Source organism: Dendropsophus ebraccatus, chromosome 14 (assembly GCF_027789765.1).
Source record: "Dendropsophus ebraccatus isolate aDenEbr1 chromosome 14, aDenEbr1.pat, whole genome shotgun sequence".
Taxonomy (NCBI): domain Eukaryota; kingdom Metazoa; phylum Chordata; class Amphibia; order Anura; family Hylidae; genus Dendropsophus; species Dendropsophus ebraccatus.
Genome location: NC_091467.1, coordinates 61999507 through 62022005, shown reverse-complemented (window position 1 = coordinate 62022005; position 22499 = coordinate 61999507). Strand labels below are relative to the sequence as shown.

At 48.0% G+C, this 22499-nt stretch overlaps 1 protein-coding gene across 1 annotated transcript in view; it reads right to left on the bottom strand.

Moving 5' to 3' along the window:
• The window catches only part of HELZ (helicase with zinc finger), a 36011-nt gene that overhangs the window by 9299 nt on the left and 4213 nt on the right, over positions 1 to 22499 (bottom strand). The window contains exons 2-16 of the mRNA XM_069951896.1: positions 15775 to 15993; positions 15375 to 15411; positions 15066 to 15190; positions 10975 to 11031; positions 10598 to 10649; positions 10107 to 10182; positions 9019 to 9217; positions 8133 to 8240; positions 7729 to 8026; positions 7218 to 7485; positions 3515 to 3848; positions 2531 to 2661; positions 1615 to 1794; positions 1437 to 1538; positions 61 to 239 (exon numbers count right to left, since the gene is read on the bottom strand). Coding sequence (XP_069807997.1) covers positions 61 to 239; positions 1437 to 1538; positions 1615 to 1794; positions 2531 to 2661; positions 3515 to 3848; positions 7218 to 7485; positions 7729 to 8026; positions 8133 to 8240; positions 9019 to 9217; positions 10107 to 10182; positions 10598 to 10649; positions 10975 to 11031; positions 15066 to 15190; positions 15375 to 15411; positions 15775 to 15975 — 2347 coding nt within the window. The 5' untranslated portion in view covers positions 15976 to 15993. The remainder of the gene's footprint in view (positions 1 to 60; positions 240 to 1436; positions 1539 to 1614; positions 1795 to 2530; positions 2662 to 3514; positions 3849 to 7217; positions 7486 to 7728; positions 8027 to 8132; positions 8241 to 9018; positions 9218 to 10106; positions 10183 to 10597; positions 10650 to 10974; positions 11032 to 15065; positions 15191 to 15374; positions 15412 to 15774; positions 15994 to 22499) is intronic.

Here is a 22499-nt window from a genome sequence, read left to right as displayed (position 1 = left end):
GAGTGTATACAGGACCCCACACACACCTTCCCAGCCATACACATGGGCCTCCGCACTCACCAGGCTCCAGATCTAGCTGGCACAGATACTGCGATGTGCTGAGGGTCACCACCACAACCCTGTGCCGCACTACGTCTTCCTTCTGAGGCATCTGGAAGGTGGAATGGGTGTTGGAGATCAGACAGTACTGGTGCACGACCGGATGCACCGTCTTCACCCAGCGGTTTCTAAAATATACCCTGGAAAACAGCAAAAGAGCAAAGTGGGATGAGGCAGCCACTAGGGGTCACATCTGCTACCCCCTGTATAATCACCTATAGGGGACAACTTCACTCATATAGTCCTCCTGGGCTCACACACAAGCCTATAGGGCACGATTACTCTCACATAGACCCAACAGGACATTATTACTCTCATACAGGCCCAGAGGGCACAACCCCTCTCCTACAGGCCAGAAGGAACAACGCCTCTCGTACCCAGGCCAGCAGGCACAACCCCTCTCACACAGCCCCAGAGGCCACATCCCCTCTCACACAGCCCCAGAGGGCACAACCTCTCCCATACAGGCCCAGAGGGCACAACTACTCTCATATAGGCCCAGAGTGCATCATTACTTTCTCATAGGGTATAATTACTCTCACATAGGCCCATGGGTTTAGTCAGTCTGATGCAGGCCCAGAGGGCACAACTACTCTCATATAGGCCCAAAGGGCATCATTACTCTCATATAAACCAAGAGGGTAAACCACTCTCATATAGAACCACCAGCCATAGGATTTGTCCACTACATAAGCCCATAGGGCTCGCCCACTATCTTATGGCCCCATAAGGCACGCTCACTCTCACATAGGGCTCTAACACTATCATACAGGCCCCATAAGGCACGCTCACTATTACATACGGCACATAGGGCTCAGCTACTCTTCCAGAGGCCCATACGTCTTGCAGACTAGCACATAGACCCATAGGATTCATCCACTATAAGGGCCCATGGGGCTCATCCACTCTTGCATAGGGCTCTAAGACTATCATTAGACGCATAGGACCAAAGGATTTGTCCAATAGAAGCCCATAATGCTCATCCACTATCACACAGGCCCACGGGGTATGGGCATTTTTACACAGGCCCACAGAGCTCGACCTCTCTTACAGTTCCATCTCAGTATAATAGAAATATCTGCAACCTTCTGAAAAACTTTCTCATCTCCAGAACATTCTCAATCTCTACTTGCTGTCAGTAAATAAGGACACACAACAGAGGAGATCCGTACAGATCCTGTCAGGAGGTTGGTTAAACCTGTATCCACGGTACATCACGTGTTTCATTGTATGTGACATGTCAGTCCACGGATACATTGTACATCCAGACTAGACACATAGTAACAAGCAACCAAACCCCTTTAAGATACGGGCAGTATTGGTCTCTGCTCGGATACCTGAGCGGCCGGGCCTGTGGATTCCCTGTTTCAACATATGGATGTAAATAATCCTTGATGTAGAGGTCGGCAGCGCTATTAGAATGGGTGCAAATGAGGACCCTGCCAAAGAAAGAGCGTCAGTAATTGTACATACTTCATATTAACTACAAATCCCAGCATGTAGGGTTCGCTGTACCTGGTGTCCTGCTGTTTAAGGATGTGCTTCACAGCCTGAGCCAGGGTGAACGTCTTGCCGGTTCCATAGGGGCCAATGATCAGGATGGGGGGCAGCGGAACAGACAGCGGTGTGGTGATCGCCAAGATGGCTTCTTTCTGCTTAGCGTTCAGTCGGGGATCTAAAAGCTCGTCCCACTGTCTGTGAAGAAGAAGGCAACACTTTAACAGCAGCGACGGGAGGAGAGGTAAGAGGGGAGGGCAAGGGTAAGGAAGGGGCGGATGGATGGTAGAGAACCCGGAGGGAGGGGTAAAACAACAGATGATGGGGTAACAAAGAGGTGGAGAGGCAAGAAGAAAGCCATTCCTTCCCCCTGTACTGCACCGTGAGCCATTTCTGCCCCCGTACCATTCTACCCCCACTAGGTTCTTCCTCTCACGCACTACCAGAAGAGACAAGTGCCTACAGCCCCCTCCACCACCCTGCAACACTGCCAGCTTCCTGCCTGGTTCTGGGTTGGGTATTTTTATCGCTGGCGCCCCCCTCAGTGTAATTAGTATGGCAGATTTGTGGCGGTGGAAGGGATGATGGAAGGGGTGGTGTGCCCTGCGCTCTATTAGCCATTCATTGTTATGTTCCCAGGACTCTGCTGCCAAAGATGTTTACACCGACAATAGAGTAGCTCAGTGCTGCATCCGCCATCTCCCGCCAGGACTATTCCTGCACCGTACAGCTTGCGAGTCCAGAGATTGATCTGCGCTGATCCGCAGCCAGTCCTGCCAGCTCTACTGTGACACGTGCCAACAAGCAGCGCAGTGTGAACAGAGCCCACACAGGGGATATACAGGTGCCGATCTCACCCATCACAAACATGGCCACCTCTTAGCTCCCAGAGACCCCTCTAAGTATGCGGTGAGACACTCTGATGGTGAGGTACCTGTTGGGGCTCCAGGGTATAGGGGGCGTTGCACTCAGGTCCGGAAAGAGAATACCATTATCCCGTACCCTGTCCAGAGCGTAGTGCATCTCACAAAGCGGCAGCCTGTTCAGCTGGAACTGGAGCTCCACCTGCAAGAAGAAAGGCAACATGATGTGTCAGCTGGGATTGGGGGGGGGGGGGGTATAGGTCCTGTGCTATATAACAACATAATATTATAACTCCAGTGACCTCCAGAGCTGCATTCACAAGACCCCTGCCTGGGAGACTGTGAGGTACAACCAGCTCTGCAATTACAACTCTTCTATGGGAAAGTGGGATGTGAGGGTCTGCGGCCTCAGATCCCATGTATCTTCCTCCTACAATGAACCGTGGCAGTCTGCATTATGGGATGACAGCCATGGAACAATGCAATGGATATATATACAATAATAAGGCATGATGTTACAGCAGAATAGTGAGTGCTGCTCTGGAGGTGACTGGAGAATAACATATGCTTTAACAGCAGAATAGCAAGTGCTGCTCTGGAGGTGACTGGAGGATAAAACCTAATGTAGCAGCAGAATAGTGAAGGCAGCTTTGGAGGTGACTGGAGGATAAGATATGATGTAACAGCAGAATAGAGAGTGCGGCTCTGGTGGTGACTGCAGACACAGCAGAATAGTGAGTGCAGCTCTGGAGGTGACTGAAGGATAAGACATGATGTTACAGCAAAATAGTGAGGGCAGATCTGGAGGTAACCAGAGGATAAAACACAACGTAACAGCAGAATAGTGAGTGCAGCTCTGGAGGATGAGACATGATGTAACAGCAGAATAGTGAGTGCAGCTCTGGAGGATGAGACATGATGTAACAGCAGAATACTGAGAGGAGGTGACCAGAGGATAAGACACAACGTAACAGCAGAATAGTGAGTGCAGCTCTGGAGGATGCCATGTTCTGTATCAGGGTCAGTACATGAGGTGTAAGTCTCAGGATCCTCACCTGCATCTCCCGGTCGGCCCGCAGCCGCAGCTCCTCGCAGCAGTCCTTGCATATTCTCAGGAAGATGTAATCCTTGGTCTTCTCCTCAATGACTGCCTCGTACACCTTCTCTTTGCTTCCTTGGCTCTGTGCGGACTTCTCCTTAGAGACGGGCAGCAGGTACACAGCGTTGACTTTGGTCATCACTAGTCTGCCGGCCAGAGTGTCCTCAGAAAGTGTCTCAGTGAGTTTAAAGCGTCCGAAAAGCTGCCCGTTCTGGGCGTATTTGGCTCCTCCAGAAACGCCCGTCAGCATAAAGCTCGCCACCAGCTGCAGCTGAACCTTGATGTTAAACCTGCGAGAGGGGAACAGGTTAATGGACCCTATGCTATAGAGCCGCAGCACAGTCCTACACCAGGAGCAGAATCATGGTTCCACCACAGCACGCCCACCCCGAGGGGCAGCCGACTGACTTTGAGGACCCTGGGTTATGGAGGGTTTCATGACCACCAATAGGGCAATTCTTCCAGCACTCTATTTTTTATTTCTTTTTGGAAGATTTATAGGTTCTAGAAGGGTTAATCTTAAAGTGTGCTTATCACATGACTATCATAATTTACAAGGACCTCTGGCGACATCTGGTGGACGAACTGCAAAAACAGATTACACCTACGGGCAAGTATCAGGATGATAGGGGCTGATGCAGAATAACAGGAAGAGCAACAATAGGATTAAACAGGCACTCAGCTTTCCTGGACTCTGAAAGGTTAATTGTCATACTGTAACATGGAACCTTCAATGTAAAACTAGGCTGACGAGAAAGCCGCCAACAACCACTGTGGAGGCAGCACTGGCCGCCATACTGGGGGTCACCCAGCTCTCAGAGATACCGCTAAAAGGCCCTAGGGTGTGACCTAAAAGGACTTAACCCCTTGGTAACCAAGAGAATTTCCATTTTAGTTTTACCTCTTCACCTGCTCAGTTATAACTTTTATTACTACCTCTACAGAGGGGACAATTGTACTTTGTAATGACGTTCTTCATGTTACTGTGAGGTACAGTGAAAAACCATTTATACATCAATCACCGCGCAGTCAAACTAACACATTGTCTTCATTAGTCAGGCCAATACAATTATAACCAGACACAATGTATATTTAGATGAACAGGAAACAGCCTAACAGCACTAACCCAGCATTAGCCACACTTAGACGGAGGTTTGTGACAATCGCCAGAAGTATGAACAATCCTATGTTAGTGGTGCACAGTAAAAAGAGATATATACATATATACATATATATACACACTCTATATAATTAGTTCTATATTCTATATAAATAATTTAATATTAATTATATTCTATATTAATAATGATAGTTATTTGCAGTAATACCCAAGATTTTTTAAAAATTACCTGTCAAGAAAAAACATTTTGACATGTCAAAAGCTTTGATCGGTCGTCGTCCGAGTGTTTACCCTGTGACTAGCGTTAAACGAACTTCATAAAAGTGTTCAAGTTCAGAACCTTCTCCTAACCTCGACACTGGGCATTTACCTCCCTGTGTCCGGAGAAACAGTCCTAGAAAGTTCTGGAAAACCTGGATACAGTCATAGGCTATATCCATGTTTTTCAGGCAGTTCTCGGGCGGCCTGCGCCTTCTCCTGACACAGGGCATTAAATGTCAAGTTCCATGGGGGATCTATGAAGAGATATCAGGAGCTAAACTCACTTTATAGAGCGTCCTCACCATTGTTAACAGGCCACAGCAATCGAACTGTAGTTAACCCCTTAAACGTGAAAGGAGTTTCACGATCCAATTGGGATTTCCATGATTGCGGGAGGTATACTGCTTACCTCCATGCAGTCTGATCCCTGATCATATAACAGATAACACTAATAAACGCTATGCAATGGAAAAGTAATGGCCAGTGATGGCAATCTAATGACTGCATGTAATAGTTCGCTAGGAGGATTTTTAAAAAGTGTATTAAAAATAAAAAAAAAAAAAGATCACAAACATTGAAAAAAAATATGACATAGCGCTTCCCCAAATGAATGCTTAAATCACACCGTTTCCCATTATACAAATAAAACACGTAAAAACAACTAAATAGACATATGTGCTATCGTACCATGTGGAATTTTCCGATCTAATAAAATATAACAATATTATTCCCGTACGGAGAATGGCTTAAACGAAAAGAAGAAACAACCCCGGAATTGCAGATTTTTTTGTTACATTAATAAAAAAGTGATAAACAGGACTAAGCTACCAATAATACCTAGAGACCATGGAGCAAAAAATAACAAGTTTTACAGTAAAGTGCATTATACAGACATGGGTACCCCCCCACCCTCCCCTCCCCCCCAAAAGTTACTAAATTAAATTATTTCCATTTTCATCCCATAAATATTTTTGGTTTGGTCGGTTTATGGTAGATTAAAAAGAGTATTACAACGTACACTTGTTTCTGGGGGGGGAGAGAAAAAGCCCTTAGGGGGCATTTACACGATCTCTGCAATCCGTCAATAGCACGGACGGTGTCCTGGTGAGTCGATCATGCGGCTGTGTCAGTACAGTAGTGCAAACTTTCAAATAGTATCTGAGCTCCCAACACTATAATTAATCATGATGCGGGGAGCTCCGAGATCCACTCTGCAGGACACCGTATGTGCTATGGACAGATTGCGAATATCAAGTGAATGCCTACTTACATGAAAGCGCTATGGCTAGCCGCTAAATGCAAAACTGAAAATTTACCTTTTTATTTAGGCCATTTTAGGATGGGTCATGAAGGGGTCAATTCAATTGAAAAAGGGAGGAGATTTAAAATGTACTGATATTGTTTTTTTATTTTTACATAAAAAAAATTAAATCTTTTCTACTCTCCCCCCCCATTCAGTCATTTTACTACTACTCTATTGCAGTGATCTTTGATCTAGGCACTGGGCTAGTCCGGTCTGAGGCAGACTATTAGCAGACTTTAGAGATGAGCGAACCTCGAGCATGCTCGAGTCGATCCGAACCCGAACTTTCGGCATTTGATTAGCGGTGGCTGCTGAAGTAGGATAAAGCCCTAAGAATATGTGTGAAAACATGGAAATAGTCATTGGCTGTATCCATGTTTTCCCAGACAACCTTAGAGCTTTATCCAAGTTCAGCAGCCGCCACTAATCAAATGCCGAAAGTTCGGGTTCGGATCGACTCAAACCCGAACCCGGTTCGCTCATCTCTAGCAGACTTATCCAGTGCTACAAACACATGGCCACTTTCTGCCAGACACAGCACCTCTCTTGTCTCCAGCTCAGGTTTGGTTTGCAATTAAGCTCTATTCACTTCAATGAAACTGAGTTACAAAACCTGCAGCCGAACTGGAGACAAGAGCGGTGCCGTCTCTGGAAGAAAGTGGCCATGTTTTTGTAGTGCTGGATAACCCCTTTAAAGGGGTTATCCAGCGCTACAAAAACATGGCCACTTTTCCCCCTACTGTTGTCTCCAGCTCAGGTGCAGTTTGCAATTAAGCTCCATTTACTTCAATGGAACTGAGTTTCAAAACCCCACCCAAACTGGGGACAACAGTAGGGGGGGAAGTGCCCATGTTTTTGTAGCGCTGGATAACCCCTTTAACAGAAGCGCACTCATGAAAATTGTCAGCGGTAATAGCCATCACCTGCAGTCTATGGAGCAGACAACGCTCATGAACCTACACCATATGCACTTACTTGCTGACTTCCTTGTACTGTGCGATCTCCTCGATATACAGCAGGTCGTGCAGGCGGGACTGGTAGTTGGTCCTGGTTAGGGTCTTGTCCAGGACGGACTGTGTAAACAGCTGGTCGGCGGAGAGGGGGATTTGGTATCGGCTGAGGAGGCTCCTCTCCAGTTCAGTAGTTTCGTTGGGCTCAAACTCCACAATGGTCTTGGACATGGAGTCCCAGCGCTTGGCGGTGGTGAGCAGCTGCTGACGGGCGTGCATCAAGTATTCAAGATCTGAGAGAGAGAAGGAGGATGCTGAGATGTGTAGTGCTGTGTATTATCACATAGATCAGGCAAATGATCCTATAATATTTACTTCACACTGCATTACTCTGGTCACATCCAAAGCTGCACTCACAATTCTGCCAGCCAAAGCACCACTATACTAGTAGAGGCTATATCTGTACCTACACATAACAAGTGATATATGAGGGCAGCTCTGGACGTGACTGGACCAGACTACAGCACCCGGATTACCTTCTGTGGAAGCAGCATCCACCATAATCCTCTGCATCAGAACCGGCTCCACACCAAAATCAAACACTACGGTCTGCCGGAAGGTTCCGAATATCTCTGTGGTGAAGGTGATGATGACTTTGTACAAGCAATGGTCGATGCCATTCTGAGACATCTTCTCCCCAACCCATTCCTGGCAGCTGTCGGGCACGTCCTGAGGAACCTGCGTGTTACCGTCTCCAGCTGATATTGCCACAATACTAAAGTGAGGTCTGTGAGCGTCGTATAGCAGAGCCACGCGCTGAAGCGTCCTGGCCGGCTGCAGAGTAAAAAGAAAAATGGCAGCTGAGCTGGAAAAGAGGAGGCGGAGCCCACTAAAAAAAAATTGGCCACACTGCACGAGACCTGTAAGGAGAATGTCTTACCTTACACGTCAGGAGAAATGTCCACGTCTGCTGAGATTTTTTGGTGGTGACGGTAACAGAAAGGTCTGGACTGTATTCCACATGTACCCCATCCACACACTCACTGAGCTGAGAAGGAACAAGAGGGGGCGTCACCATAACAGTGCTAGACATCAGCCCTGACCCGACATCCTCTATGCTGCTGGGACCCTGCTACTCCTCTCTCAGTCACCTCATGACCTCCCCTATAAGATCACACACTCCTCTCCTGACATCCTCTGTGCTGCTAGGACTCAGCTCCTTCCTTTATGTAACTCTCATCCTGTGACCTCCCCTATAAGAACAAGGCAAGAAAACAGATGGATGGCACCGCTGTGATCCCGCAATGGTAACAAGTCCCGGTGGACCACCAACAAAACTCAGTCCAGGTGGTGCTCAATCAGAAAATAGAAACGTGCAAACTCCAGCTGTATAAGGAAGACGATGGCACTCACCAGCTACATGAAAAGGGCCGGCTTTATTAGGCAAACATGGTGCAGGGGAGTAAGTGGTCAGGCGACCGGTTTCACGGCAGAACGCCGCTTTGTCAAGCCCTCGAGCAGGGCTTGACAAAGCGGCGTTGTGCCGTGAAACCGGTCCCCTGACTTCTTACTCCCCTGCACCATGTTTGCCTAATAAAGCCGGACCTATTCATGTAGCTGGTGAGTGCCATCGTCTTCCTTATACAGTTGGAGCCTCCCCTATAAGATCTGCACACCTCTCCTGACATTCTCTGTGCTGCTGGGGACCCTGCTCCTTCCTCTATGTAACTCTCACCCTGTGACCTCCCCTAAAGGATCAGCACACTCCTCTCCTGACATCCTCTTTGCTGCTGGGGACCCTGTTCCTTCCTGAATGTAACTCTCACCACTCTCTCTGGCGACAATGAATTCATCCACTTCTCGATCAGGGACTCCATGTAACTGCCTGAACATTGTGTGTTCTCCTTCTGCTGCTTGAGGCGGATGAGGCGTGAAGCGTATCGTTTCTGCCATTCCTCCAGCTCCTCCTGGGAGTGTGCTGATGTGCACTGCGCTCCATACCTACATATCCCCTGCTCCAAAAACCTGAAAGGAAGATATTGAAACTGTTAATAGGCGTGTATTATATAAGTATACCCAGTATATAGTGATAAAGCAGCACGACTGATTCTCTACTGATCTTAAGTTACATCCTGTATTATACTCCAGTGAGGTCACTGTGTACATTACATTATTTATCCTGTACTAATGCTGAGTTACATCCTTTATTATGCTCCAGAGCTGCACTCACTATTCTGTTGGTGGGGTTACTGTGTACATACATTTCATTACTTATTCTGTACTGATCCTGAGTTATATCCTGTAATATACTCCAGAGCTGCACTCGCTTTATTTGCTTATATCAGTTCATTCAGTCCAGTGAAAGTCATACATTACATTACTTATCCTGTTACATACTGTATGAGTTTTGATTTTCACATGATTTTCACAGGCAAGTTCAACACCACAAAAAATGCAGCTACTTTCATGCGAGTTTGATGCGAGTTCTGTACGTGTGAACAGACGCTTAGGGCTGAAAACCTCCAGCATTCCCTGCTTGTTTAATACCTGTACAGAGCATGCTTCACTAGGCTGATAACTATATACAGATGGATATGGCCCCTATTGACAAGAACAGTATCTGTGTCCCTTAGATCACTGTATGTATTTAATGGGGTTATCCAGGATTAGAAAAAGCATAGCTACTTTCTTGTAGAAACAGTGCCACTCCTGTCCTCAGGCCGTATGTGGTATTACAAGTCATCTCGATTAATTTAACTGAAATAGAGCTGCAAAACTGCCCCCAATCTGAGGAAGAAAGTACCATTTCTGGAACAAAACAGCCATGTTTTTCCAAGTTTGGAAAACTCCTTTAACAGTATAACTATGACACAGGAAACTCTGATGACTTCATGAGTCCAGACATCTGACCCACCTTTTACATAGTGTGTACTCCTCACTGCTAGTAACACCCCGGGGCGGGGGCCGGAACTGCCATCCATCCTGTGTACCTAGGGACAGTAGAAAACATCACATGATGAGTCTATAGTCATGAAGCGGTGAATCTTATGACATCACAGGATCCAATCCCACCTACATTACACAATGACAAGCCTAATATTGGGGGTTGAGCAACCTAAGATTTCTATGCAGAGAGACCCTAACCCCATGTCACAGCCTCCTTCTATGTAATATCATAAAAGAGTTTCCCCTTCAAGCCATAACATTAACAGAAGTTAATGTTAGGACCCAGAGCCGTTAGAGGTTGTGATGTCACAGGGGTTCCCTTCACTTTCTAGATGGGTGTGAAGACTCATCTGACCTCCAGCATAAATGCCTTTCCCCATGTGATACGTCATATACGTGAATACAGGCGTGCTTTACTGTCTGCCATGCCAGTCGCTGGATGCAGAATAGATGTCTTACCGTCTTCCAAATCCTCCACGGGAAAACCAGAGCGAACGGAGCTGGCGACATTCTGCAAACATGAGAGGAGACAATGATGTCATCAGAATGGATGCTACACTTTCCTCTAGTGCCTAGAACCTCTGAAGTCTGCCCTGTGTGATAATCTGCTCTAGAAGTGCTGGATTACTGAAATGTTATAGGATATGAAGGGGCTCCAGGGATCCAAAGATTGTCCCCTTATTCGCAGAATTAAGATGTCACTACAAACTGTACTCTATTCTATAAATCACAGATTCCCAACTGGGGGGCTCACTACACTACTGGGTAATGTGGATATAGCTCCTCCCACAGGTCACCTGACACACCATAAGGCAAAGCGTCTGCGCTGCCCTTACCTCCATCTCAGCCAGCAGAGTCTTTAACCGTGACAGATCCTTGGTCACCATACCGTTCTAGAGCAGAAGAGATACAATGTCAAGAGAACCCCGTACATGACCCCAGGCACCCCCACCCGTCTGTACAACACCACAGTCAGCGCTGGAGCCCTAAACACCATAGACAGCAATGCAACTGCATCCAGCATGGCCTCTGTGGACGGTCAATGACACACTATAACGGCGTGTTCACACATACTACATGGGCTAAGGATTTTATTATGTATTTGCCTCTTAGGTTGGCCTCCTCTTTAAAAATAGTCCAAGCTTCAGCTTAATTTATGTAACAGTATGTATTACACGCTACGCGTTGGTTAGGCCTCGGCCCCATTTGCAATTGTTTTCTTTGTTTTTTACATGAATAGATGGGCGCTGGGATGCTGGTGCTACGGTCCATTTTTGAACCGCCGCCCGATTCCCACACACGGCACAGGTCTATTCCCGAGCACTGGCCCAGCATGAAGCACTAGGGGTGGGCCTGTTGACCCCCAGTGTGACGATCTCCCCTCTGCGACGTGGCTCTATTGATTCTAATGGAGTCACGGCACAGAGAGGAGGGGGTTTCGTCCTACTGGGGGCCGACGGGCCCACCCCCAGTGCTTCATGCCCGGCCGGTGCTCGAGATAGACCTGTGCCGTTTACGGTTCAAAAAAGGACCGCGCCACGGGACCGCGTCCCTGTGCCAATGTAAAAATCCCAAAGTAATGTACCTAGTGGTACATTTGCTTTAGTTCTCATTCTCTCTAATTAGGTCAAGATGACATTAAATTTTCTTGTGCCCCATCAGGCGCCCATTGATGTTGTTAATGTTTATAAAATTAATTAAACCCAAAATTAAAAAAAAAAAAAAAAAAGGATATTAAATGAGCGGGGAGAAAAGAGGATATCAAGAGAGAAATGGAGATATTGGGAAATAAAGAGCGAGCAACATTGGCAGAATGAGAGACAGCGGTATCTATAGAGAACTCAGTATAAAAAAAGACTGAAATTGAGAGGGAAAAGTGTGCGATATCTAGAGAAAATGTGAGAGCAATAGAGAGAAGAAAATGGTATCGAGTGAAAGTGATGTCTAGGGAGAGATATAGAAAATGAGTGACAGCGATACTGAGAAAGAGAGAAAGCGATATCTGGGAGATCATATCTTGAGGAAATAAGGAAGAGAGAGACACCAATATCGAGAGAGGGAGAGAACATTAGGTCTATAGAGGGAGCAATATCAAAAAGAGCAGGTGACATTGAAAAAGAAAGTATTATCTACAGATAGCAATATCTAAAACAATTGATAGAGAGACGGTGATACTCAGAGATAGAAAACGGCGTCTAAAGAGAGCATGCTAGCTATAGAATAAGAGGGATATTCAGATTACGGGTGACATCGAACATGAAAGCAATATCTAGAGCCAGAGATAGCAAGATGGAGAGGGATAGCTTTAGAATAAAAGCCATATTGAGAGAAAGCGATAGAGAAGGTCGTATCGAGAAAGCAATTTCTAGAGAAAGTGATATTGAGCGCAATACTGAGAGAAAGCAGAGTCCAGAGAGAACATATCTCGTGACTGCAATATTAAGACAAAGAGCAACATCTAGAGATCAATGTCTAGAAAGTGCGAGTGTCCAGGGGTTGGTCTTTCTCCTGGCGCCGGTATTTTGAAGAAAAAAAACTTAAATCTGGGGCAACCTAGAGCATCTCTGCCATAGGCCTATGGCACCTCCTTCTCGCCTCCCTTCACTTTCAGCATGCCCCTGTGCTGGATAGAGGCGGTGAGAGCGGCGTCGCAGGCCTAGGACAGGGATGCTCTAGGCCACAAAGGACTGACTCTCTGCCCCCCAACAGCAATTCAAATTAGTTTTTCTTCAAAAAGGCCGACCCACAAATATTGAGAGTGCGATATAGAGAGAAAAAAGGAGATCTAGATACCGTGAGCGATATCTAGAAAAAGAACACAACATTGAAAGAAAGTGTAAGATATTTAGAGAGCATGGTACTGAGAAAGAGACAGCATGATATTGAGAGCGAAATTGCGCGAATAATATCAAGAGGGATAGAGAGAAAGATCAATAGAAAAAAGTGATATTGAGGGAACCAGAGTGCAAAAGAAAGAACGCATGGTAGAGAAAGGCTACATTCACACACCCGTAGTGCAGCCCGTGGCCCACACTACCAATGTGCATCTGTAATGGTCCGTGCTTCACAGAGCACTACATTGCCGCTTCATTAGCTTAGCAACGGACGTGTGAACGGAGCCATTGAATACCATTGGTCCTATGTTCTGTCCGCAATTGCGGAAAGAACAACAGATGTGTGAATGTAGCCAAAGAGTGATAGAGATGGACATCAAGAGAGAAAAAGAGAAACCATGATACAGAGCACCTGATAACGAAAAAGACAGCACTCTACTAAGAGAAAGACCAATAGAGAGAGAGTTAGAGAGAGAAAGAAAGAGAGAGCAATATTGTGGGGGACACTGAGAGCGTGCAATATCGAGGGAAATAAAGTGAAGGGAAGAAATACAGAGATATTAGAGTTAAACATAGAGATAACTAGAAAAAGAGACAAGGAGAAAGACTGGGATATATAGAGAGAGGAATTTCTAGAAAAAGACATGTCTAGAGAGAGAAAGAGGCAGAGATATGTAGAGGGAGACATATCTAGAAAGAAAGACATATTGAGAGATAGGCAGATGCTATCCAGAGAGAGGGGGGGCAGAAGCTATCCAGAGAGAGGGGGGGAACAGAAGCTATCCAGAGAGAGAGGAGGGGGGGGGGGGGGAGAAGCTATCCAGAGAGGGGGGGGGAGGCAGAAGCTATCCAGAGAGAGGGGGGGGGAACAGAAGCTATCCAGAGAGAGGGGGGGGGGAGAAGCTATCCAGAGAGGGGGGGGGGAGGCAGAAGCTATCCAGAGAGAAGGCGGGGGGGGGGGCAGAAGCTATCCAGAGAGGGGAGGGGGGGGCAGAAGCTATCCAGAGAGAGGGGGGGGGGGGGGAGGCAGAAGCTATCCAGAGAGGGGAGGGGGGGGGCAGAAGCTATCCAGAGAGAGGGGGGGGGGGAGGCAGAAGCTATCCAGAGAGAAGGCGGGGGGGGGGGGGGGGGCAGAAGCTATCCAGAGAGAAGGCGGGGGGGGGGGGCAGAAGCTATCCAGAGAGAGGCGGGGGGGGGGGGCAGAAGCTATTCAGAGAGAGGGGGGGGAGCGCAGAAGCTATTCAGAGAGAGGGGGGGGAGCGCAGAAGCTATCCAGAGAGAGGGGGGGAGCAGAAGCTATCCAGAGAGAGGGGAGTGGGGGGGGGGAGAAGCTATCCAGAGAGAGGGGAGGGGGGGGGCAGAAGCTATCCAGAGAGAGGGGGGGGCAGAAGCTATCAAGAGAAAGGGGGGCAGAAGCTATCCAGAGAGGGGGGGGGCAGAAGCTATCCAGAGAGAGGGGGGGGGGGGCAGAAGCTATCAAGAGAAAGGGGGGCAGAAGCTATCCAGAGAGGGGGGGGCAGAAGCTATCCAGAGAGGGGGGGGGGGGGCAGAAGCTATCCAGAAGGGGGGCAGAAGCTATCCAGAGAGGGGGGGGGGCAGAAGCTATCCAGAGAGGGGGGGGGGGCAGAAGCTATCCAGAGAGGGGGGGGGCAGAAGCTATCCAGAGAGAGGGGGGGGGCAGAAGCTATCCAGAGAGAGGGGGGGCAGAAGCTATCCAGAGAGAGGGGGGGCAGAAGCTATCCAGAGAGAGGGGGGCAGAAGCTATCCAGATTGAGGGGGGGGCAGAAGCTTTCCAGAGAGGGGGGGGGGGGGGCAAAAGCTATCCAGAGAGAGAGAGGGGGGAAGAAGCTATCCAGAGAGAGGGGGGCAGAAGCTATCCAGAGAGAGGGGGGGCAGAAGCTATCCAGAAAGAGGGACAGAGATATCCGGAGAGAGAGAAACATACACACAGAGAAAGATATCTAGAGAGAAAGATATAAAGATTTCCAGAGAGACAGATATCAAGAGAGATGGAGATACATGGAAAGCAGACAGTCGGCCCAACCTGTCAGAGCCCCGACACCACCACTACCACCAACAGACCCCCATCTTACCAGCGGCTCTCCGATCAGAGTCTTAGACAATACACTGGACACGATCTGCAGTCTCCCCTCCAGGTGTAAGTAGCAGAGTGCAGCATGGGCAGAGGCGTCCAACTGCGAGCGGCCGGGCCCCAGCACTGAAGAGACAGGAGAAGAGCGTCATCTCCCGGGTCACCAGCTCAGGTGCAGACAGAGAGACTTAGATCAGACAGGTACAGGCAGGGCCCAGCCTTGAGGGTCCACAGCCTGCAGCACCAGAGTCGGCTGACATGACATTGTGGAGGACTGAGCTGCTATACAGCAGAGGAGATCAGCACTTACCCAGCTTGCAGTCTTCATCCGCCTGATCATAGTTTTTCTACAACAGACAGAAGGTGAGCACATATAAGAATCCATAGGCCCATATAGTCGCATTCACTATTCTGCTACTTCCTAAGCAGGGGGACTTGTAGCTTACTGCTAAACGATGAATAGATGACACTTCCCAGAATGCAACTCATCAGATGATAGTCTTTGCAGACACTGCACCAGCAAGGGGTACTGGGATATTTCAGCTGCTCTATAGGATATCTGTATATTGGGGTTCAGGGATGGAATTGGCTTTAAGGCCATAGGGTGTGGAAGGGGGATTCATGGCAGTCAACTAGGATAAGATGGGAGGGCAGCGGGGGACTAGGTTTATACCATGAGGGTCCCGCCACCCCCTGGAGTTTGTACTGACCAGCTGTAGGAATGAGGCGATGCGGTACAGCAGGCTCTCGATCTTGATGCGGTTGATCTGGGTGGAGTAGGCCGGGGAGCTCTTGTAGTGGCTGAGGGACAGCAGACATTCTGTGCAATGCTTCACGGCCCCCTCGTAGTCCAGACGCCGGAACGAGTCACATGCTTGTTCACAGGGATGAGCCAGTCTTCTGTCTGCCATGACTCAGAGACAGGACTCCTGCAGGGGGGACACAACAATGTATATCTCAGTGATGTCACACAGGAGGCGGGGCTGTGACTACCTCTAACACATGATATACAGGCTGGTTGTCAGCAGTAATAGATGAATAGCTGTTCCTGTAGTATAAGGTGTGTGGATTCTGGTGTCCTGACGCTATGACATTGTATCAGTGACACCAAGTACATTAAGCACTGGGCCCAGGAGCTTACAATCAGTGCTGGCAGTGATGGGTGAGGACACACCAGTCTAACCAGGAGGATATGATTAGCACAGTCTCTGTGCCAGGTCGGCTGAGGTCAGGGCTGTAGCTGGACGATGTGGAGCCGCTGCCGGTTACGTGTCACACAACGACATCCATCCTCCTCTACAGAGAACATGATAAATCACACACAGCAGCCAGGCAGGGGCAGATCCTTTACTTACTATAGTCACATCTAGAGCTGCAATCACAGTTCTGCCAGTTTGGCATTTGCTGAGATTATTGTGTACACAGTGAACCCCAGGTGGAGAAAAGCACTACATCGCCCACAATGCAACACAGCAAAGGGCATTATAGCATCACTGACAGTGCTGCACAACAGAATTCTCCGCAGCATATTATACTTCAAAAAATGCACAAAACGGATACAGGGCAGGTCTCATCCTCCAGAGCTGCACTCACTATTCTGATGTAACTAGATATGAACCTCATCCAAACTCTTGGCATCTGATTACAGGCGGCTGAAGAAGTTGGATACAGCCCTAACACTAACATGAATACAGCCCTAAGCCTTATTCCATGTTTTATTGGATTGTCAAGAGTTAAGGTTTGGACAAGGTTCACTCATCTCTAATAACAGCAGTATAGTGAGTGCAGCTCTGTAGGTGAACGGAGCCTAAGGGCCCTATTACACGGGACAATTATTGTGCGAAAAATCTTTATATCGTTCGTATTTAAACAATAATCATTCAAGGTAACTGCAGGTAACGATCGAAAAATGTTTTTTTTGTGTCGTTGATCGTTAATTTAGATCTAAACCGAAAATTATCGCTAATCGTTCGCTGTAATTTCACATTCGTTCACTTAAGTTTCGCACTTGTTCACTAATCATTCAGTGTAATTGCACATTGTTCATTGTTATGCTGGGATCAGAAGGAATAAACGATCATAGTAACAATCGCAATAAAAATCGTAGTAACGATTGTAACTAACGATAATCGTTCTGTATAATATGGTGAACGATTTCAGGTTAACGGTAAACAATCCTGTTTGCGATCGTTTATCATTAGTCGTTAAAAATTGCTCTGTGTAATAGGACCCTAATGGCCCTTATCCACAGGACGATTATCGTTCAGATTATCGTTAAATCGTTCGAATCTAAACGATAATCGTTCGGTTGAAATGCAGTTAACGATTAACGACCGAACGAGAAATCGTTGATCGCTTTATAAGACCTGGACCTATTTTTATCGTTGCTCGTTCGCAAAACGTTCACATTGAATAAGACATCGTTCGGTTGTTCGCAATAGATACGAACGCAATAGCGAATAAATAGCGAAGAGAAAACAATCGCAATTACGATCATAAGTAACGATTATCGTTCCATGGAAATGAGTGAACGTTCTCAGGTCTTTCGCAATAGCAGTCGTTTGAGATTGTTAATCGTTAACGATTATGCAAACAATAATCGTCCGCTGGAATAGGGCCCTAAGACATGATGTAACAGCAGAATAGTGAGTGCAGCTCTGGAGGTGAACAGACAGATTTATCTGACAGATTTTTTAAGCCAAAGCCAGGAATGGATTTGATAAGAGGAGACATCTCAGTCTTTCCTTTATTACCTGTTGGCTTCAAGGATCTGTCAGATAAATCTCTTTGTGTAAACACACCACTAGTCATGATGTAAGAGCAGAATAGTGAGTGCAGCGCTGAGGGTGACCGGGGCCCGACGTGATGCAGCGCTGAGGGTGACCGGGGCCCGACGTGATGCAGCGCTGAGGGTGACCGGGGCCCGACGTGATGCAGCGCTGAGGGTGACCGGGGCCCGACGTGATGCAGCGCTGAGGGTGACCGGGGCCCGACGTGATGCAGCGCTGAGGGTGACCGGGGCCCGACGTGATGCAGCGCTGAGGGTGACCGGGGCCCGACGTGATGCAGCGCTGAGGGTGACCGGGGCCCGACGTGATGCAGCGCTGAGGGTGACCGGGGCCCGACGTGATGCAGCGCTGAGGGTGACCGGGGCCCGACGTGATGCAGCGCTGAGGGTGACCGGGGCCCGACGTGATGCAGCGCTGAGGGTGACCGGGGCCCGACGTGATGCAGCGCTGAGGGTGACCGGGGCCCGACGTGATGCAGCGCTGAGGGTGACCGGGGCCCGACGTGATGCAGCGCTGAGGGTGACCGGGGCCCGACGTGATGCAGCGCTGAGGGTGACCGGGGCCCGACGTGATGCAGCGCTGAGGGTGACCGGGGCCCGACGTGATGCAGCGCTGAGGGTGACCGGGGCCCGACGTGATGCAGCGCTGAGGGTGACCGGGGCCCGACGTGATGCAGCGCTGAGGGTGACTGGGGCCCGACGTGATGCAGCGCTGAGGGTGACCGGGGCCCGACGTGATGCAGCGCTGAGGGTGACTGGGGCCCGACGTGATGCAGCACTGGAGCACAGTGCATGGCCTAGCTCTTGAATGGGACTGCACCAAGGTGCTGCTTTCAGAGTAACCAGAGCATAAGAAATCCTGAATATTTGGCAAGATTAACCAATATAAAAAATATATATAAAAAAAAAATAAAGAACAAGGAAGGATGAATATTGTCCCAGTCTTAAGGGGTCATGAGGGGTCTAGACCTGGTTACAGTTATTAGAGGGGTATCACACCTGCAGAGTTTGGGGAGACAGGCAGATCTCAAGAGACGCGTCAGAGAGGAGCACAGCGCCCACTGTGCGGAGGGACAGCCACACAACAGCAGGCTACAATACGGTATCCACAATTAGTCTGGCTTCTATCCATAATATAACTACACAGTAACCAGACTGTCACACCACAGTATCTACATTTAGGTACACAGGGTGAAACATTTCCTTCATATATAATACAGCACTGACCCTATTAGATGACGATGGTCAGGAAAAAGTTGGCGGTCACTATTTGGCAGCTTTTTTGTGGGCTGGAAAAGTCCATTGGGGGGAGGGGAGATCTGTGCTGTTCACTTCCTGGATGCTGGATGTTTATATATGAGCAGCAGTGTAATATGAAGATATCCTGTGTAATATAGAGGAGGAGGAGGAGAAACCATAAGTAGTGCTGTCCACCATGTGGTGTTTTCTCTCTGGGAGAGGATTGTGTGGTTTTTCTTCAGTGTGCTATGGCTGCAGCTGTGTGTATGTGCGCTATTGCTGCAGCAAGCTGTGTGTGTGCTATGGCTGCAGCAGGGTGTGTGTGTGTGTGTGTGTGTGTGTGTGTGTGTGATGGCTGTAGCAGGCTGCGTGTGTGTTATGGCTGCAGCAGGCTGTGTGTGTGTGTGTGTGTGTGTTGGAGAAAGAGGCAGATATTAAAGAGGTATTCTGGCCAACAGAAAAGGGAGGCAGGGGGTGGTGGGGACATAATAAAGAAGTCTTATTTACCTGTCCCCATGCCCCTGTAGTTTAATGTCATGGCTCATGGTCCCCCGCGGGGCTCCTGATCCAGTGATGCCACGGCCCCACTCAGAAAAGCGGGTAGTTGCTGTAGGGCCGAAATGATTCAGGAGCGTGGACGCTGACAGAGCTGATAAATCTGGGCCTACGGCTGACCCCTTTATATCACTATGGCTAACCTCTATATCACAGGGATCTGCCATTATTAGCAGTGTTTCTTTTTGCATGGTGAATTTTAGTTAGAAACATAGAAGATTGTCAGCAAAAAAGACAACCTGTTCCATCTAGTCTAGTTGTGAGTAGTTCAGGACATGGCTGGAGACTGGCTGCATCCACTGCACACACAGGGGAATCTGCTTTATATCTTTCCTTATTACCTCAGATGTCGCCCCACGATCATGTAGGACATTAGGGAGAAGCTGCGGAGCCAAATCTGATTTACACCAGTGTGATAAATACGTCCCCTGGTATCTGACCGGCCATTTATGAAGGAATCGGTGCCTGATAAAATTCTGGAGTTAGAGTTGAAGCTGCAGCTTACGGACTTCACAGCCCTGTTTTGCTGAAAATAAGAGCTAGTAGAGGTTTTGCTGAATTGCTAAATATAAGGTCTCCCCCAAAAGTCAGACCTAGCAAGGTTTTTGTTAGGAAGCATTCCAGGGCATGCAGCTGAGATTCTTTTAGCTAGCCTCCATTGTCCCCTATCTTTACAGTTCTTTGCAGAGCAGCTGCATGCGGAAAAGGAAGACGGTCACCTGCCGCCAACTTCGATGTTCACTTCCGCAGCCGCCACTTGTACATGTGCAAGCAAGACATCAACAGGCCCTTTGCCTACAGTCAACCCTCTTGTCCTCTATCGGCAGATGTACAGCTGCACACAGTCTGCCTTGTCCTATCGCCTGCAACCATACCGTACATTGTCCCTGCTGTGCTGTACGAGTGTGCTGTGGCAAGCTCCCCCTGGTGGCCGGAAATCGCCATACCGTACGCTGTCCCTGCTGTGCTGTACGAGTGTGCTGTGGCAAGCTCCCTCTGGTGGCCGGAAGCTGCCATACCATACTCTGTCCCTGCTGTGCATGTGACATGTGATTTCTCCTTCATGGAAAAATAAGACATCCCATGAAAATAAGACCTAGCGCATCTTAGGAAGCAAAAATCAACGTTGTCTTATTTTCAGGAAAGCAGGGTATAGATAAAGTCCTTATATACAACAGTCAGAATGAGCTGCTGGAGGCTGCAAATCCCTTTCTATGTGGAGGATAGGAGCTTTATCAGGGTCCTGTACAGTTCACACAGGGTTTCAGAAGGGTGAAATGGAGCCAGCCTCACCTTATGTCTAAAGGAGTAAAGGCCCTATTCCACGGAATGATTATCGGCTGATAATCGTCCCGTGGAATAGAAGGCAGTGATCAGCCGAGATCATTGCAGTTGTTTGTTTTTCAACATGTTGAAAAACAAACAACTCATACAGCAATGATCTGCTGCTGTCGCTCCGTGGAATAGGAGCGGCGGTGTGCGCTATGGGCTGCCTGGACGATCTAGTGATCACCCGGGCAGTCCCCCCGCACTCACCCGCGCGGAACAGTGGCGGCAGCGAGTGGGGACCGAGGAGCAAACGAGCACTCATTTTCTCCTCTCCGTCGGCTCGTGGAATAGGGCCTTAATACAGAACATGTGGTACTGCACTATACTGTAGAGAGGCGCAACCAGAAAGACAGTCAGAGCAAGAACTTCAGTAATACAGGCTTTTACATACTTATTGGCCGAATCATCTAGCCATTCACACATCGCAGATTAGATCTGTGGCATTGTATGTTGCATTGTATATTGTGAAAATATTGTAAGCGGAGGCTTGCGGTCATAACTCATAAAATGTAAATCAATAGCAGATGTCATATAAAACTTGTTTGCTATTCACATTTTTTACAATTTTTTTTTTTTTTTTTTACCATCATGCCATTTTCACCTATCCACAGGATAGGGTGATCTAGGGGAAAAGTAGATCACTCTTTCCGTCGCTCCACAGAAATGAATAGAGGCACGTGTCATGGGATATACCCACGGCGGTATTTATAACACAAAAGCCAGGGCCCGATATGTAGATTGGCGGGTGGCACAGAGGTTGGACACCCGCAAACTCCTACTCCAGCCGGCTCTTCCTCCCTAGCGGCGGGTTGAGTCCCACAGCGATGGGGAGAAGCAGTAACCGTCCGGGGGGGCGCGAGTCGCAGCAGGGAGAGGGGGCGGCCATCCTGGAAGAGCAGTGCCAAGGGCTAGAAAAAGGTCCTAGGGAGCTGCTGCAGCTTAATTTCACATCCCTCTTGATTTACATTTTTAACATTATAATAACAAGTTCACTTTAAGGGACTACTGTATACACACACTAACAACTGTAATCAAACTGTACCCACATTGTATCCTCACAGGGGCAAGCTTGTACCCATGTATCCACACTGTAACCAGCCTATACCCACAATGTAACTATACTGTAACCAAACTGTACCTACACTGTAATTATACTGTAACCAAACTGTACCCACACTATAACTATACTGTAACCAAACTGTACCCACACTGTTAACTATACTGTAACCAAACTGTACCTACACTAACTATACTGTAACCAAACTGTACCCACTATAACTATACTGTAACCAAACTGTACCCACACTAACTATACTGTAACCAAACTGTACCCACACTATAACTATACTGTAACCAAACTGTACCCACACTATAACTATACTGTAACCAAACTGTACCCACTATAACTATACTGTAACCAAACTGTACCCACACTAACTATACTGTAACCAAACTGTACCCACACTATAACTATACTGTAACCAAACTGTACCCACACTATAACTATACTGTAACCAAACTGTA